The sequence below is a fragment of the Haemaphysalis longicornis genome, unplaced genomic scaffold (assembly GCF_048455015.1).
Source record: "Haemaphysalis longicornis isolate Haplotype H1 unplaced genomic scaffold, Haemaphysalis longicornis Haplotype H1 scaffold_1, whole genome shotgun sequence".
Lineage (NCBI taxonomy): Eukaryota > Metazoa > Arthropoda > Arachnida > Ixodida > Ixodidae > Haemaphysalis > Haemaphysalis longicornis.
Genome location: NW_027526203.1, coordinates 260,575,225 through 260,591,494, shown reverse-complemented (window position 1 = coordinate 260,591,494; position 16,270 = coordinate 260,575,225). Strand labels below are relative to the sequence as shown.

At 48.7% G+C, this 16,270-nt stretch overlaps 1 protein-coding gene across 2 annotated transcripts in view; it reads right to left on the bottom strand.

The window, feature by feature from the left end:
- The window catches only part of LOC144144910 (bone morphogenetic protein receptor type-1B-like), a 147,545-nt gene that overhangs the window by 32,532 nt on the left and 98,743 nt on the right, over nucleotides 1-16,270 (bottom strand). Inside the window, exon 10 of one of the 2 annotated variants that reach the window (XM_077676419.1) lies at nucleotides 15,552-15,681. The exons of the other annotated variant lie outside the window; for it this stretch is intronic. Within the exon in view, the coding sequence (XP_077532545.1) occupies nucleotides 15,578-15,681 (104 nt within the window). The 3' untranslated portion in view covers nucleotides 15,552-15,577. Of the gene's footprint in view, nucleotides 1-15,551; nucleotides 15,682-16,270 lie in introns of those variants that run through there. 2 annotated transcript variants of the gene reach the window in all.

Sequence of the window (16,270 nt, the reverse complement as noted above, 5' to 3'; positions counted from 1 at the left end):
GGCAGTCGACACCACAGTCACTTCCGTTGTACATAGCGCGAAGCCCTCTGGTGGAAACTCGCTGCTTACGACACTCCTCACCGGCATATTTGTTCAGTTGCCCTGTTTGACGTGCGAATTGCTCGCACTTCCACGCGAATCACTGGTTGAAAGCTCCGTCGAGATGATTGTGTAATGTTCCTAAAGAAGCCGCATAAAGTTGAAGACTGTATCTGTGAGTCCACGCGTGTTATTTGTGGTGTGCAAAAGAAGCGTGGAAGCCGTTATCGCACAGCCGCCACCGACGATGCTCGACTTCGGCCGTTGCGATGGGTATGTCTCCCCGGCGCGGAGATTTAGAACACCACTCGGTATCGCATTCTATTGCACAGGTGGCGCGTTGTATTCAGGCAGACACATACAACAAAAATCACCACTGGCGGCAAAGACATTGAAAAGGAAAATAAATCCCGCAATGATTTCTATCAATTCCCTGTCCAGAAGGGCTTGTTCACGATTTCAAATTGTTCGTCAAATGTTTGTTGGCGAGCCAGAACCTGCGGACGCATCATACCCAATGTTACAGGCATATGTGCACATTACAAGAAGTTAAATTAAACTGTGAAGGTAAGACGGTGCATTTCACAGTTCAGACAACACGACAGTCTGGGAAAAACGATGCTCGATTCTGATGCGACCCTAAGTAGTTCCTAACCAGTCTTTAACGTGCTTCTTGAATCAGTCTGAACTGAGGATTGTCGTAGGAGATGTTAAAGCCAAATTTTACGTTCTGTCCTCTGAACTTCAAAAGAGTCAGGTCTTAGTTTATTACCAGCTATACAGCGGTGCAAAAGCGTAACGAATCTGCGGAGTGGTGAGCGGCGAGCCTTCGGAGCCAATTTAAGATGGAAGAAGTGTTGTCAGTTGCCGTCAGTCACTCGTTCTCTGCAAAACGATACTGACGTCTATTCCGGAGAAACGTGAAGCGGCGCACGCGACGGAAGACCTCAGACACGCCTCCACACGGGAAGGGGCACGCGAGCCCTTTCATCTCGACGGTCGACGAGCGCTTTCATAACGCCAGTTGACGACGCAGCGGGGCCGACCTCCTACGGCTTGCCCCGGCTGCAAGAGGAAACGTTATAGAACGCGTGGCTGGGGGGAAGAAGAAAAAGAAAGAAAAAAAAACGTCGGATCAGTGCTGCTTGGGCACGAGTCTCGTGACCTGTCCGCACGCGCTGAGGACTGAGAGCGCTGGTTGTGTTGCCGCTCGCTATTATACTGCGATCAGAAGTGAACGTGTCCGTGCTGGCGCCTCTGCAGCGAAGAGCTGAGAAAAGTCAGAAAAGCGAGCGCTTGTTGGCGAGTGCACTCTTTTTTGACGCCCCTTGCGTCGTGCGCGTAACTCAGTCGCGTGTCGGGAAAGGAAGGCGTTGAAAAGATTCGCGGCACGTAGTTTCCGCATTCAGCCAGACTCAAGTGAAAGCCATGAGTCTGGCTCGATCAGATGCTTATAGAGCGCGTGAAAATAATTGCGAGCAAATGACTGAACGGTAGGCGCCCCTCGTGCGCTCAGCTGTGTCCTAGGGGCCAGATCAGAGAAGCTTGCATTCAAGATTGCCTCATTACTGGTATGGCCCTGCCTCGAGCCAAACGGTTCAGCCGGTCCGTACGTTGAAGAAGCGGCGTAGAAAAACCACGAACCGCTATTTCTGGTCCACGACAACTTCGCATTTTTTACCACGGTAAAACCAACTCAAACTAAATTTTCAAACCAACTCAAGCTAAAACTAGGGGATGTTAAGCGCATATGATTTGTAAAGCGTGACGACCTCAACCTGCAACACACTCCTAATATGCTGGCGAGTAGAAAAAAAAGGGTGGTAATACGTTCCTGCGGCTACGAACTTTACACGGAGAGAACGAGAAGACTTAGATGAAGGCTTTCAAACTGCGCTTTTTGTGGCATACTACCTGGTGTCGAGACGAAGAAATCCTTTTTTTTTTTTCACATTTTCAAAGCTAGTTGTGCGATTTTCAATAGTGCCTCTTTTTTACGAGACCGTTATCATGCGCGTTCAGCGGCTTGCAAAGATTTATATGTAGCAAGTTACAAAAAAATTTCAAAATCGCCGGTAATTTTTATGTCATGCAAGAAAAACCACCTGTCCAGGACCTCCTGAACAAAAAAAAAAGGGGGGGGGGGGGGGGGTTGGAGAGAAGGAAAGCTAGCAAGGTGAAGGAGCATTCGATTTTGTTGAGGAAGAGAAAGGTGTCACTTTGCCTGTCCATTGTCTTTCATATATAACAACTCGCTATTAAAAAAACAAGGGGCTTTTGACCCGTTCTCCGAGACCCGTTCTCCGAGACAATGGCGCGAAATGGGAAATGTGGTTTGTGGTTTTTCGCCGAGAAAACCAGGCTGCTCAGCGAGGCAGCTACAAAAGCCGCCCGCATCTTCCCACGGGGGGAACTCGAGTAAATGCGTCGCATCTACTCGAGTCAAGCAAAGCGTCACGTCAAGCGTAAGCCATGCAAAGACGCCCTTGACTGAATTCCGAACGCGCGCTCCACCGCTTATATACGTTGAGGGGACTGCGTAAGCCGGTCCCAGTCGACGACGTTGGCGTACTTGTAAAGCGGCGTGGACTCTAGGTGTTTGAGCCAACCGCGGATGTTGCTTGGCCGGAGAACGGCACACCGGTTATATGCGCAGCGCGCCCGAAGGAGAGGAAACCACGGAAGAGAGAGTACTGCACATGCGCCGGCCCAAGCGCGTCTGCCGCGGCTATGACACAACGTGCCGCGGCTATGACGCAACACAATCCAACACAATCCACTTTAATCCAATCCAATCCAATCCAAGCCAATCCAATCCAAGCCAATCCAATCCAATGCCCCTCGCGAGAGAGTGTTCGAATCCAATCCAATGCCCCTCGCGAGGGATGTGTTCGCTTTCGCCTCGACTCGACGCGCATGCGCAGTGAGCGTGCGGACTACGGACGCCAACGCGGGTGACATCGTGAGTTACTGAAATGCTCTGCATTTAAAACCAGCTAGAATAAACTTTCGTGATAAGCAATGGTCATAACGGTACGTCAACTGTTACAGCAACTTATGTGCGTACGTACTTCGCAAGAAAGCGCGCGTATATTATTTCGCGACAGCCTACCGGAACTGAATGCAAACTTCCTGTAAACTTAGCCGACGCTCAGAGCGGGTGCACTCGATCTCCGAGAGGACGCGTACGAAACATGCACTAAGCGATGTGGACCGATATGAGACCATAACTAACGTCATAAGGACGGCGCTCCGTCAGGCGCCCCAAGGGCATACCGGCGCGGAAGTGCGCGAGGGGAAGACACGCGGTCCCGTAGAGATGACACTGACTGTTCAAGGTCACGCAGCGGGCGACATCAAACCCCCGGGGCGGTAAAAAGCAAGTGAATAGAAGAAGTAGACCGGCTTCCGCCAACGATCCTCCGACGTGACGGGAATCGGGCTACGGCGCAATGAGAAGGCGATAAAGCACGCCGCGCGGCAGACCGGATCCCATCGCAAACGGCGATCCCGGTGACCCACAAGCGAGGCCCACGAGAGCGATCTCCCCCTCCCCCCGTTCACCGCCCCCACTGCGACAGCACCGCCGAGGCCCCTCGACATTCTTCCTCAATTCGAGGATTCTCTTTTCCTTCTTTTTTGACGCTTGATCTTCTTCAACCGGGTAAACCTGCTATCCACAAAGACCATTTCCGGAAGTGTGTTGATGAAACGCGGAAGAGACCTAACCTTTCGGAGCTGCGACGGACGGGGCGTACTTGGCGCGGTGGCCGTCGGAGCCCTAAACGCTCCTCCTTGGAGTAAGGCAAACGTGCACGCGCTCACTCAAGTGCATTTTCGGCGTACACACACGGTCTGCAAGTTCACCCGAAATATTATGCGAGGCAGGGAAAATAAAACGGAAGTTGGGCGGATGGGGAAAGAAGGGGTGGCTTTCTCGCACACCACTACGGTTCAGATAAAACCTGGCTTCCAGGTAGCTGCCTATTGCGTGAATGGTTTTTTTTTTTTTTGTTGTTGTTCTTGTTGTTGTTAATCAAGTAAATTACAGCTAGCAATACGTGCAAAATTATAAGCCTCTAGTTCGGAAAAAATGCATTAGAAAACTCGTAACTTCAGTGCCACAATTTCTTTAAATTTTTCTGGGCAAGCACATGTCAGGCGATGTCAAAGCCCATGCAGTGCTTTACATTTTAAATTGTTGTTCTAAAATGTTTTATTGAAAAGGAAGCCAGGTTAGCTGAAGAGGGGGAGCAGAAAGAGAAGTGAAAGGGAATTACAGCCTCTCTAGGGCCCTTGACGAAAGACAGGAGCGACTCCAGCACGACCCTCTCTGAGTCCAGTAAACCTTATGCGGGCCTGATCCAGGCCTCGTAGGACGACACCTGAAGCGTCTGGAGGGGAGCGGAGGATGTGCCCGACAGTCCCAAAAAAGATGGGCCGCGGTGGGGCGTGTAGCCAGGTTGCAGTCGGGACATTTAAAAATATCAAATTCGGCGATTGGCAAATAATTCTGCCTGTTGCGTTTCTTTACGAGGAATCTAACATCGTGCTACTGGAATTATTATTGGGCCTATACGGGAGTCGAACCCATGGGAGTCGAACCCATGGTTTCATGCGCATGAATGCTAGGAGACTCGGATCTTTTTCGGGCACTTCCAACCTGTAGCCATGTGGTGAGATTACATCATTTTTCTTCAAATAGAATCGCTGCAAGGCTGTGAACACGACCACAACAGCGAGCAGAAGTGCGTGACGGAGTTTTTCTCTGCGCTGTGAACGCAATTCCTATTGTTCAGCTGGCGTAATGGAAATCAGGTGCCAAAACACATGTTGGGTTCATTCGAAAGACTGCCACATGGAAAAAAAGCCCCCCCCCCCCCTCCCCCTCCCCAATTTTAACGCCAGGTTCTAACAATTAGGCTAGATAAGAAGGAAAACACTTGTACTTACCTGTGCACCTGTACAGGCGCAATGCACCTGTGATGTCGCAGGGACCGTTGCGTGGCTGGCGGCTGCCGACAAATTCTACCGCCGTACACCCGATTGTGCGATTGTAGTGCGTTTCTGCTTCCGCTATCAAACCGCTTGAACGCTAACGGGGAACTGATTTATCCATTTTGGGACATCACCAGTGACATCACCGCTGACCTCGTGTCGAGGGAAATTTATTTGTAGATACTGCAGTCTCTCGCGAGATATTTCCAGTGTGGGTACAACTAAATAAATACAAATACAGTAATACCTCGTCAACTCGAAGTAGTAAACACCGGGAAATATTTCGGGATAAGCGGATTTTCGAGATAAGCAAAGTTGCGCGAATTACCATGAAATATCGAGTTCTCCAGGGAACGCCTGCGCTCCAAACATTTTTTTTTATCGCTAAAGGGACCCGTGCTCTCCATTGGGTTTTTCCCCGCACGACACACCTCATCTTCTAGTGCACTGCACATCTGCGCATGTCTCTACCGTCCCAGTACGTGCCACAGGGTTGCTTGATGGAGTTAATATGCCTCTAAGGTCAGACTTCACGTTCGGGGAAAACATCACCTTTGTGTATAGGCGCGGCATCATCGCGCGAATCTCGTGAAACAGTCCGTGGCGGCGAAATTTTCGTTCCACTCTCAGTCAAGATTTCGAGATATCCGCAGTTTGGCCCAAAATACTTCGAAATAAAGGGTAAGAAATACATGGGACGTATAGGAAATGGCTCGGTGCCGCGGAGAATTTTGACTTAGCCGATTTTTTGAGATATGCGAGTTCGAGTTAATGAGGTATTACTGTACATGCAAAACAAGGCAAACACACCATAGAACATATAAAATGCACAACACTAAAAAAAGTCATATCTTATTACAAGCGCTTTTCGAATAAAGATGATGACGGCTGTGTAACTGCTGCTTTATTAAGATCGTTACAGCCAACAACAGCAAGAGGAAAGAAACAATATCTGAAACAATTATTTCGAGGGTTCGAAGGGGTTATAGAAAACGCGTGGTGGTGCCTTATGTTATAACTCGCTGAATATGTTAAAATACGAGAAATGTCGACGTAGTAATCTCTAATTATTAAAAGAACCTCAGGCGGCAAATCCAGTTTCTTTCTGACACCGGCAACAAGATTCATTTACAATTCATATGGTCGCACCTCAATATCAACCCTCCTTCGTTGAAGGAGGGTTGATATTGAGGTGCGACCATATGAATTGTAAATGAATCTTACAACTTTTTTTTTGGCAACCTTGCCAATTTGAAAGTTTTTCAATGTATTCGTGATTGTTTTTGTAGCAAAGACGTCATTCGAGGCCGGGATTGAGTTGAACGTGTCATCAAAGGCGGGTCCTTTCAAATAAAATGAGAATTTATGTTGCCTTCACGGTCCCTTACGCAAATAATAAAAGTAACCCACGTGCAAGGCGCGATAATTGTATGCACACTTCTGTACAATTCGCGGGGGATGTTCTATATCGACCAGTGAGGAGGATCATTCATAAGTCCCACCAAGCACTGCCCTCTCGGCATGCAAGGAGCAGCAAGCTCATAACGGCGGGCGTTTGACATGTTCGCGGGGTTTAATGCGTGCACCCAGAACAAAGTAGCCCATCGCTCTTCGTGCTGCATGAGCCGCACCATTTCTGCATGGCTCTAGCCGTCTTTCGCCGGCATCCGCAACGGGTGTTCCTTTTTTTTCCTTCCCTACCTCGGTGCTGGGCCAAGACGAACGGTGCGGTCGACCCAAGTCTAATTAGCCGGCGCCCCGTTTTCGGCCCGTGTTATGGGGGCACGCAGTCAACGCGGCGCGCAGCGAAACCTCGCCCCCTTTGCTGTTATTCCTCGAAATGGGTTCGCGGCGCAACGAGTCGCACGAGCCGGGCCTCCTTTGATCCTCACGGCTGTCCGGCTCGTCTGCGCGCTGCACGGCAATAGCGCGCCGTCACGACGGAGATGTGCTGCGCGGGGACACCGGCCACGGAGACGAGCGAGAACCCGTTAGCTTCCGGCAATGCAAGAGCCAATGCGCTGTTTTTGTTCTTGTTCAACGGCCGCGCCGAGAACCGGTTGATGCCAGGGATGACTGACATGGCTGTGGAGCCCGGCGACGCGATTGGGTTTGCAGGTGGCTGTTCCTCGAGACGAAAAAAAAAGGACGGAGAAAACAATTGAATGTGATACTGCGCGCGAGAACGTAATCCCGAGCCCGTCCGCTCACACGTTTACGATTCATAAGGTAACGCAAGAGCCAGCGAATTGTTAAAAGAACACCGACACCCCAGTGCTTCCAACTACGCCGTTGCATACCTAGGCTAATATAGGCTATCAACGTCCTCGAAGGGGAGGTTTCGTGGCTTCACGTTATCGTTTTTTGGGTGTATGCGTGGGTGCACCGACTACAACGCTGCGGTATTACGGGCCAATTGAATGTAGACACGCACCACATGCTCCTCTCTCTCTCTCTCTCTCTCTCTCTCTCTCTCTCTCTCTCTCTCTCTCTCTCTCTCTCTCTCTCTCTCTCTCTCTCTCTCTCTCTCTCTCTCTCTCTCTCTCTCTCTCTCTCTCTCTCTCTCTCTATCTATCTCTCTCTATCTATCTATCTATCTATCTATCTATCTATCTATCTATCTATCTATCTATCTATCTATCTATCTATCTATCTATCTATCTATCTATCTATCTATCTCTCTCTTATACCAGCATTCGGGTCGATAATGTGCCACTAAGCACGGGAACGAGCGCGCATAGACACAGGGCTTTAAGGAACTGCTGTGCTCGTGAATTTTCGATGTAACAGCAGCCATGACTCCACGTATAACCAAACGAGAGGAAACGAACACGGCAGCAAATTTCCCAATTTCACTAAAAAAGTACGCTTCACAGGCATCCCCTCTAACTCAATGGTCAAATCAGGGCGAATGACAGCAGAGTGAATGACTGTATACGCATCAAATGCTTCAGGCCGCCATGTATACATACATGCGACCATGGTGGGACGCTTTTCAGAGCTCACCGTGATTACCAATAGCAAAGTTTTCAGCTCTGCAACACGACCAGCTGTAGTGGCTGCTCGTCGAGACTATTCTCGGCGCAGGGACATGAATGCGGGTTCCTTCCGCTACAGGTAACAGTTTCCATAATAGCGACGGGGCGATGCTAGGCGAACCGATCGTACGCCACTTTGTGAGTGGCTTTAGCGATGGTTGTCGGCAACAAGCTAGTGGGAAATTAACGAGCTCAACATTAGGCGAACGAAGCACGAAGTTAAGATAGATAAAGTGCTCGTCGCCTGCGGCAATGCACCCACATTTAGAGAAATATGTTGGGGTCAAGCATTCGTCGGTCCAGAGATACGCTACCCGCACTGCTTCTGGCCGCTGCCTGCAGCTTCGGCAAGGCGCGGCACCTAAATCTCCCCCGGAAGTGGCTTATATAAGGGACGACGGGAAGGCAGGCACGCCGTGGTTTCCGAGCCTCATCTGCATGCGCGCACGCGCAGCGCACTCTCGTGTCTCACGTTCCGGCGTGCTCGGCGACTCATACGGCTCACGCGAAGAACAGCTCCGCGCGGAATCGCGCCCCTCGCTTCTCGCCGTCTCCTGCCTCTAGACGTTCTCCTTTTTGCTCGGTATATTCGCGTTTTTTCTCTCCGTCGCGGCAAGGTCAGGATATGCGGAAACCATGATGTCTGAGCGTGCATAATAGGTCTGACCTGGCGCCTCATGGTTAAAGGTTGAGAGAGAAAAAAAGGAAACGAAGAAAGGTTAAACAGCGTGCCAAAGGTCGTGAATGGTTGGAGGAGGCAAGGGTAACAGCAGGCTTAGGGACGACGCATCCGAAGTCGTGCACGGCGTACCATTTGTAGCCAAAAAAAAAGCCCTAAACTCGAGGTGTAGAAAGAAACTGATGAAGGAAACGGTTCCACGTAGCGAAATTTCCATCCTTCTGCGCCTCTCGTGTATTCGCAGTACAGTGCCGTGGCTGTCCAAAAGAACCAACTAAAGAGATTCTGAAAGCACAGCGTGTTGCGGGAATGAGCCAAGTGAAAAGGAAGAGCAACGAGTGGCTAGAAAACGTCAGCTACGCTGAAGTAAAAGTCCCGTTTAAAAGCCGTGTGTCGCCGCATTTTATAATGTCGGATACTCAGATATCACCGCATGTTACACAAGTGTTCTGTCGGCCCCTTGCCGAACGTGTGGGTTAGAATATTTTGGAGGGAGCGAAGTTAATTTTTTATTCGTCTTCTCTTTTTATTAAAAAAGATATAAACACCGCCTCTAGATTGAAAATACATGTGTGCGGAGAAGCCATCAAACACAAGAAGGCGAAGTGGCACTGGATTTACTAGACCAGCACGCTTGCTGATCACACAGCTCGAAGCCAATGGATCTGACGCGTGTCGCTGATCATTATGGACACAAAATGCTAGTCGTTTCTCTTTTACTTTCTGCGATGTAGTTAGAAGCTATCCGACTTTCGTTATTCCCGGGCACACCTGAATACTCTATTGCCCCCTCTGGGGTGTTAGGCTCTTGCAAACACACATATTCGCATAATTTTACTGCCTTTTTATTGTCTATCATGGCTTAAAATGGATGAGTCCGGTGTTCTAGAACTCTCAGCGAGTAGTTCAATACACACACAAATAGTGCCCGTACGAAACATTTTCTGCCCAACAGCGCCCCAAAACCTTGAATCACCAATACCAGCTCTCACTACGGTGCCACCCATACAAAAAGAAGCCAGTCCTGTCATTCCTCTCCGACCGCAGCCTAGAAGGTGATCTGGCTCTACGATTCCAGAAGCATTACACGGGTGCTGGTTTAGGAACGGATGATGGACTTCGGTGTGTGTGGAGGGTTTGAAAAAAGAAGGGGGCAATGTGTTTCCTCCTACCCCTTCTATGGCCAGGAACGTAATAAAGAGAGAGTTCATGATCCCGCTCTCTTTTTTGAGGGACGGAGATGTGACCGCACAAGTGCACGTCAAATTCTTTGACAAATGTCCCAATAGCTCTCCTAGCAAGCGCAGCTCTTGCGATGAAAAGAACTCTTGACGCGAAAAATTCCAGAAGCATCCCGGTTTCGCCCGGAGCGCCGTTGGCACACCAGAAGTGGCCCTGTCAGTAGCCTACGCCCCATATTTCGTTAAAAGCAATCCGGCCCTCCTCGCATGGATGCACGTGAGCCAAACATCCGCGCTGCGGGAGAACCGGTCTCTCCGTGGGCCCTCCAGGCGCCGCGAAAAATCGGGGTGGGAGGGACAACCGTGTTTCTTGTATTCTCGACTGTGGACGCTCACTTATCTCGTTCTATTCCGCTAAGCATTGCTACTTGGCTGGGATTCGCACGCCTGGATACTTGTACCACCGCTGACCAGGCTCGCCCCCAGAGTGTTAGGTTGCATGCTATAACTATCGCGTCCAGAGCAGACACGACAGTTTCCTCATTCGCGTATAGCGTACCTCCGAACGTGTCGTTAGTTTATTAGCGCGATTCACCTGGACCAAAGCAATATTTTCGCAAGGACTGCAGGCATTAATTGTAGGCATAATATTTGAGCAATTATTTTACGATGCTCCCACGTCATCGCTGAAATAGTACATGTTACAAGGCAGAAGGTTCTCGGGGGTTTACCTTCGACCCTCAGGGCTAATTATGTAATCAAACCGTTCAATTACAACAATAGCGTTGTACTTTGAGCAACGCAATTGTTGCGTTGTAAAATGGTTGTGCGTTGTTCCAAACGCGGAAGTAATTACGATGTTATACAACTGACCAAATGCGTCTGATGAGGTATAACGGTTTAAACCTGTCTGCTTAGTCAACAGCGCTTTGTCGATCCATCTAAAACACTTTTCAACGACAGGGGCAATGGCTAGGGATAAGTTAAAAGCTCGCGATTCTCGCAGTTCTTAGTCACATACCAGCCTGACCCACGGTGTAATATTTACACTGCGTACTTTACTCCTAAGGTCACCACCTTGTCATCACCGACGTTCGGACAGGTGTCGTCGGAAAGGTGGCGAAGGTTATGCTATACACTCTAAGAAATCGCCTCAGGTGGGCTTCACCGCTACGCGGCTAAATTACAAAATAGAATGTGCGCAGGGACAACAGCGCAAGGCGTACATTTGTCTGTTTTCCCTGCCCAGATTAGCCTTTTTACTCAAATCGCATGCCGGGCCACGCCATTCTCCAAGTTTGCCGATTCGGCCGCGCTGATTTGTCGTTAATGAGCATTACGGTGAAGCAGATCTGCGGCGATTTCTTAGACTGGACACGGAATAAAACGACACGTTTCTGCCGACATGCATTGCCGACATGCATTCCAATTTCATCCTGATTTGTACAAGTGATAAAGTGTCAGCAGAATGAGTGAGGAGTCGTACGCTGTAGAATGCTTCTTACATTCTGTTATTTTTTTTCTTTGGTAGGCACTGTTAGTGCACCACTTAGGTATAGAATCCCTTCAGAGGGAAGAGTAATCGTGGTACGTCAAAGCGGTCCTTCGCGGTGGCCCCCTGGCTGCATGCAAGGTACGCTCACTATAAGCTTTCGGGCCCACCTTGGTACGGAAGTTTCTTAGCGTATTGGAGTTATAATAGTTTGGTTCACGAGTTGTGTGAATACTGCAGCAACCAAATGACAATGCTCGTGCCCGTCAAAATAGGCACACAAGGGACTGAGATATTAACAGAGCGCGGTGTTGCGGTTATGTACTGTGCTGCATAGTTCCGCTGCGAGGAAAACTCCCCCGGACATGGCTGAAGAACAGAATAGGCGCGCAACTTTGACCATTCGTGTTTTTCCTCTCGCCTGACTTGCCCTTGTTGCTGATTTATCTTTTCTCTGGTCCCCCCTCCCCCCACTCCGCTTCCCCTTTCCAATCTTGACACGTTGTTTTTACCAAACTTATGAAGCTCAGTTCAGGTAATGGGAGGACTAGTTGATACAGTACATGTTTAAGAAGTTTCTTGCGACAGATGTTTGACGCGTAACTCTTCTCAATCTTTCTGCGGGACGACTGGTCACACTACTTGCACCATGGCCTGCTCTGAGCTGACATTCATAAAAGAAAAAGCCAATACCAAGGAAGCTGCAAGCTCATTCCAAAAATGAACGTATTGATGTGCTAGTTTTACAAAGTTACGCAGTACACGGGTACCCAGAAGGAAGAAGGTTCATGAAAGGAACAAAATGTTGAGTAAAGTTCGATTCTGGCGCAGTCTCTTTTTATCCGCAGCTATGAACTCCGAAGCAACATGGCGAGAGGAAAGGAAACAGAAATATGTGGTTGTGTGCAGCATTTCATTGCCAGTCGTGTCCGTTTTGCTTCCCTCGCACACAGCTTGTTTGTTTGGTTTGGGCGTTGAGTGACCCTCCCTGATTAGAGATAAGGTTTTAAAATTGGAAACATTGTGTAATTTTGTACTTGTTATAATATTATGTTCAATCTATATCTTCTTTTTTAAAAATTGAACTCATTATGCCATACTTCCCCCCAGGCCTTTTACGTCTTTCACATGGGTTCGTTTTATCTCGCCATCTGCCACGCTATCACTTCCTTCGGATCCAACCTCTAGTGCACATTAGTCGGCTATTTTCGAATGAAGCATTTTTCTGTTGCTGACTTCGTCCATTAGAATAAAAGTGCTGATTAGGCTTTACACATGTCTTGCCCACAGTTCTGCTAGCTACGCTTGTTCATGCCTACACGCTATATATATATATATATATATATATATATATATATATATATATATATAGGACACAAAATAAGGGTTGGCAGTCAAGAAAACCTCGGAAAGCAAAGGGGAGGTTGTGGTGGGTCATAGAAAGAGATGAAGAATTTTTTGAGTCGAAAAGCAAGTGGTGAAAAAATGCCCGCCGGGTGGGATCCGAACCCAAGACCTCCAGAATACCGGTCTGGTGCGATAACCACTACGCTACCGGCGGGGCTGTTTCCCCAGCACTTTCTCGGGTATTTATGTTAAGGTATTTTTGTTTCCTGCACTTGGGGGTGGTAGCCAGCGCCACTCGGACTACTCGGGGTGAAGGGGACTTTCTTTTTAACCCCCGGGCCGTGACTCGAGTGTCTACGACATGTCGAGAGTGGTCGACCAGCGTTGAACCCTCTTAAGCTCCCTTTGGCACCAAGACTGCCAGAACAGAGGCCCTCGCTAAGCATGTAGCGAATCAGAAAATGGGAAATGAGGGGCTCTGTGAAAATAAGACAGAAAATAAGGGTTGGCAGTCAAGAAAACCTCGGAAAGCAAAGGGGAGGTTGTGGTGGGTCATAGAAATAGGTGAAGAATTTTTTGAGTCGAAAAGAAAGTGGTGAAAAAATTCCCGCCGGGTGGGATCCGAACCTACCTTATTTTCACAGAGCCCCTCATTTCCCATTTTCTGATTCGCTATATATATATATATATATATATATATATATATATATATATATATATATATATATATATATATATATATATATATATATATATATATAGTGGGAACAATTTTGTGAAAACATGATACGTCCATTCAGCAGATCATCTTCTACACCCCACGTATATACTCATCGTCATTCTACGCGTTAGTAGATTCTTCTTCAATAATCATCATCATCGGCGTTGGCTTGGGCTGCTTCCTCGAAAACGCCGGAATAAACGTTGTCCTGCCTTAGCCCTACTTGTTTCGCTCAATATATACGTATATAAAAGTGAACCGAACGGTGCACGGTCGTGCAAACGTGGCACCGACAAGTTGCGGGTGGCCATTAACAAAATATAATTCAATGCGGTAGGTTTCGTCCATTTGTTTTCGTATTTCAATAGGTTTGGTCCATTTGTTTTCCTCTCTGTGTAAGTGATAAAGCACACACTGTGAATTCGACGGTACGATTTCTGATAATCCGGTCTGTCTTTCAACGGAAGTGGGATCTGGCGACTGCCGTCCCACGCTGCCCTGTTTATTAAGGTTTATTAAAATTAGATTCCCTGTGGCCGTTTAAAGGGTAAAAAAATAACCTGTGATAATATTCAGGTTTTTGTGCGACTCTCCCACTACACATGGTTTCGCTAAGGGGCCTAAAATCAGAATCTCGGAACCATATTGTCTAGTTATTCTAACATTAAAAGTGAGGGGAAGAAATTTTGGACTCAGTCATGCGCAAAGGTTCAATGCTGGGAAAAAAAAAGAGACTAAATTAACTATGACGATCGTCCAACAAGTTTCGAATGCGATGTCATTCGCTTCAAGTGATACGGTGGGGGCGGTCTGTCCGCGGAGTGTGCACGCCTTTCTCCCTAGCTTCCGCCTCCTCGCCCGTAGCTGAAGGGCAACTCTCGCCCACAATTGTTTCTTTGCGCGTAACGCATGAACATCAATGTGTGGTGGTTTTTCCCGTCGGTGAAAATTCAGGTTGTCAGTTAAATCAAGTCGTAAAACAATGTTATCGTCCCCGAAAAATTATGGTGTCAAGTATATCACTGCACTACATTCTTAGAAACCAATCGTTTCAGAGAAATAGAGTAGACGCTGTTTGAAAAAAAAAAAAAGCAACAACCTGAAGTCTACGCTTTTGGGTTGCCGTAAGTTCTCCCTATAGTCTACAAGTGCTGTGCTGTGGCTTGTGTTCATGGTGGTGTCTGGGAATTTTCTTGCGAGCTTTGTGCGACACTGTGGGTACATTGAGGACATTTTTCGATTAGTTGACTGTTTTAAATGAAATATCCTGATTAGTTTAGGCAAACCTTCACAGCCCTTTTTATTGCAGTTAATAGCAAACTTCACATCGCCCAATTCGGTAGCGCACGACGAGCAACCCTTTACGTCGGTTTCTCGCCCCAGCAGCAACGAGAGCGTCTCGCCGGAGCAAACATTCGCCCCCACAATCAAGCCACCGGTATACTCTCGGAGCGGCAGCAGTTTAGTGTCTGGAAGCCTTGCCAGACTGGCATTAAGAGGCGTTTTGCGTGCCAACCAGGGTCGTGGCCTCTGTCGCTTTGTTTTTGAAACTGCCCAGTTCGGGAGTCCGTCGCAGCACGTGCGCTCCAGAGTCAAGGTGTACATACAGCTCGGCATTTTTTAGCCATACGAAAAAGGCGCAGAGAAGACAGGCTGGGAGGGGGGGTGCGACGGACGACGGTACGGCCTGGTGGAGCAGCCCGAAGAGGAGGGGAGGGAGCGCGTGTTTCAGCATAAACGGGAAGCAGCAGCACGACGTGACCTAGAGCCTCGGGCAACGGTCCGGCCGAAGAACCTGCGAGCGCCGGCGCACTCGAAGGGAAGCGGCAGCGCGCAATCAGGAAGTCTCGGGGTGAGGGGGGCGACAGGGCCCGGCCGACCCCGTGGTTACCGGCAATATCTCCTGGCGCGAGATAGAAGGAGGCAGCAAAAAAAATAAAAAAAAATTAAAGGGCTGGGCCAGGCAGGCGCCGCGCAAAAGAAGAGACTCGTCTGATCGCTTCCGTGGAAATGGCCAGTTTTATTACGCCAAGAGCGGGGCACAAAATGCTCCAGCCTCGGGCAAGGCAGGACCGTACATATCTATTTGGTGCAAGGTGCCGCCGAGAACTGCGCCGCGCTGGGCTGCCGTCCTGCGAGTGACCGAGTACGGCTTGGGCGTTGTGGCGCGCGCCTGGGAAGACCGCCTGACGGCATTAAGATTAAGTGATTAGTGACGTCCACCTTAGAACTCTAGAAGACAACAACGGACTCCTAACAATCGCTGACAGCGCTTAAGGTCACAAATTAAAACAAACAATCTCAACAATTAAAACACCTGCTAATGACAAACCTGATGCGGTGCTTTATGCTCAATGCGACGTACGCGCAGCACTCGCCAATGAATTGTTTTGAAGCTTGGGGACGCCATATTTTGCCTTTCAAACACCTTATGGCTATTCACGCAGTTAGAAAATTGAAGAATTAGCGCCATCGCTTCGGGTTTTGCCATCGTCGAAGCATAATTTAGGGTCACATTGCGGTATAAAGCACTGCCGGTGTGAGTGCTTGAATGTGTGCTGCGGCAGCTAACAATTAGGTCCGCGCTGCAGTGCAGCGCCAGCGTGATTGGTCCGCGTCAAAATGGTGGAATATCGGCGTTGGCAACTTAGTACAGACATCTGCGACTTGCTTGCTCCCCGTGCCTACCCTCCGGCAACACTTGGTTATCTTTCGCTAATATGCTTAGGGGACGGCAGGAACTGTTCTAAGAGAGCCTTTGTACCTGTTGAAGCC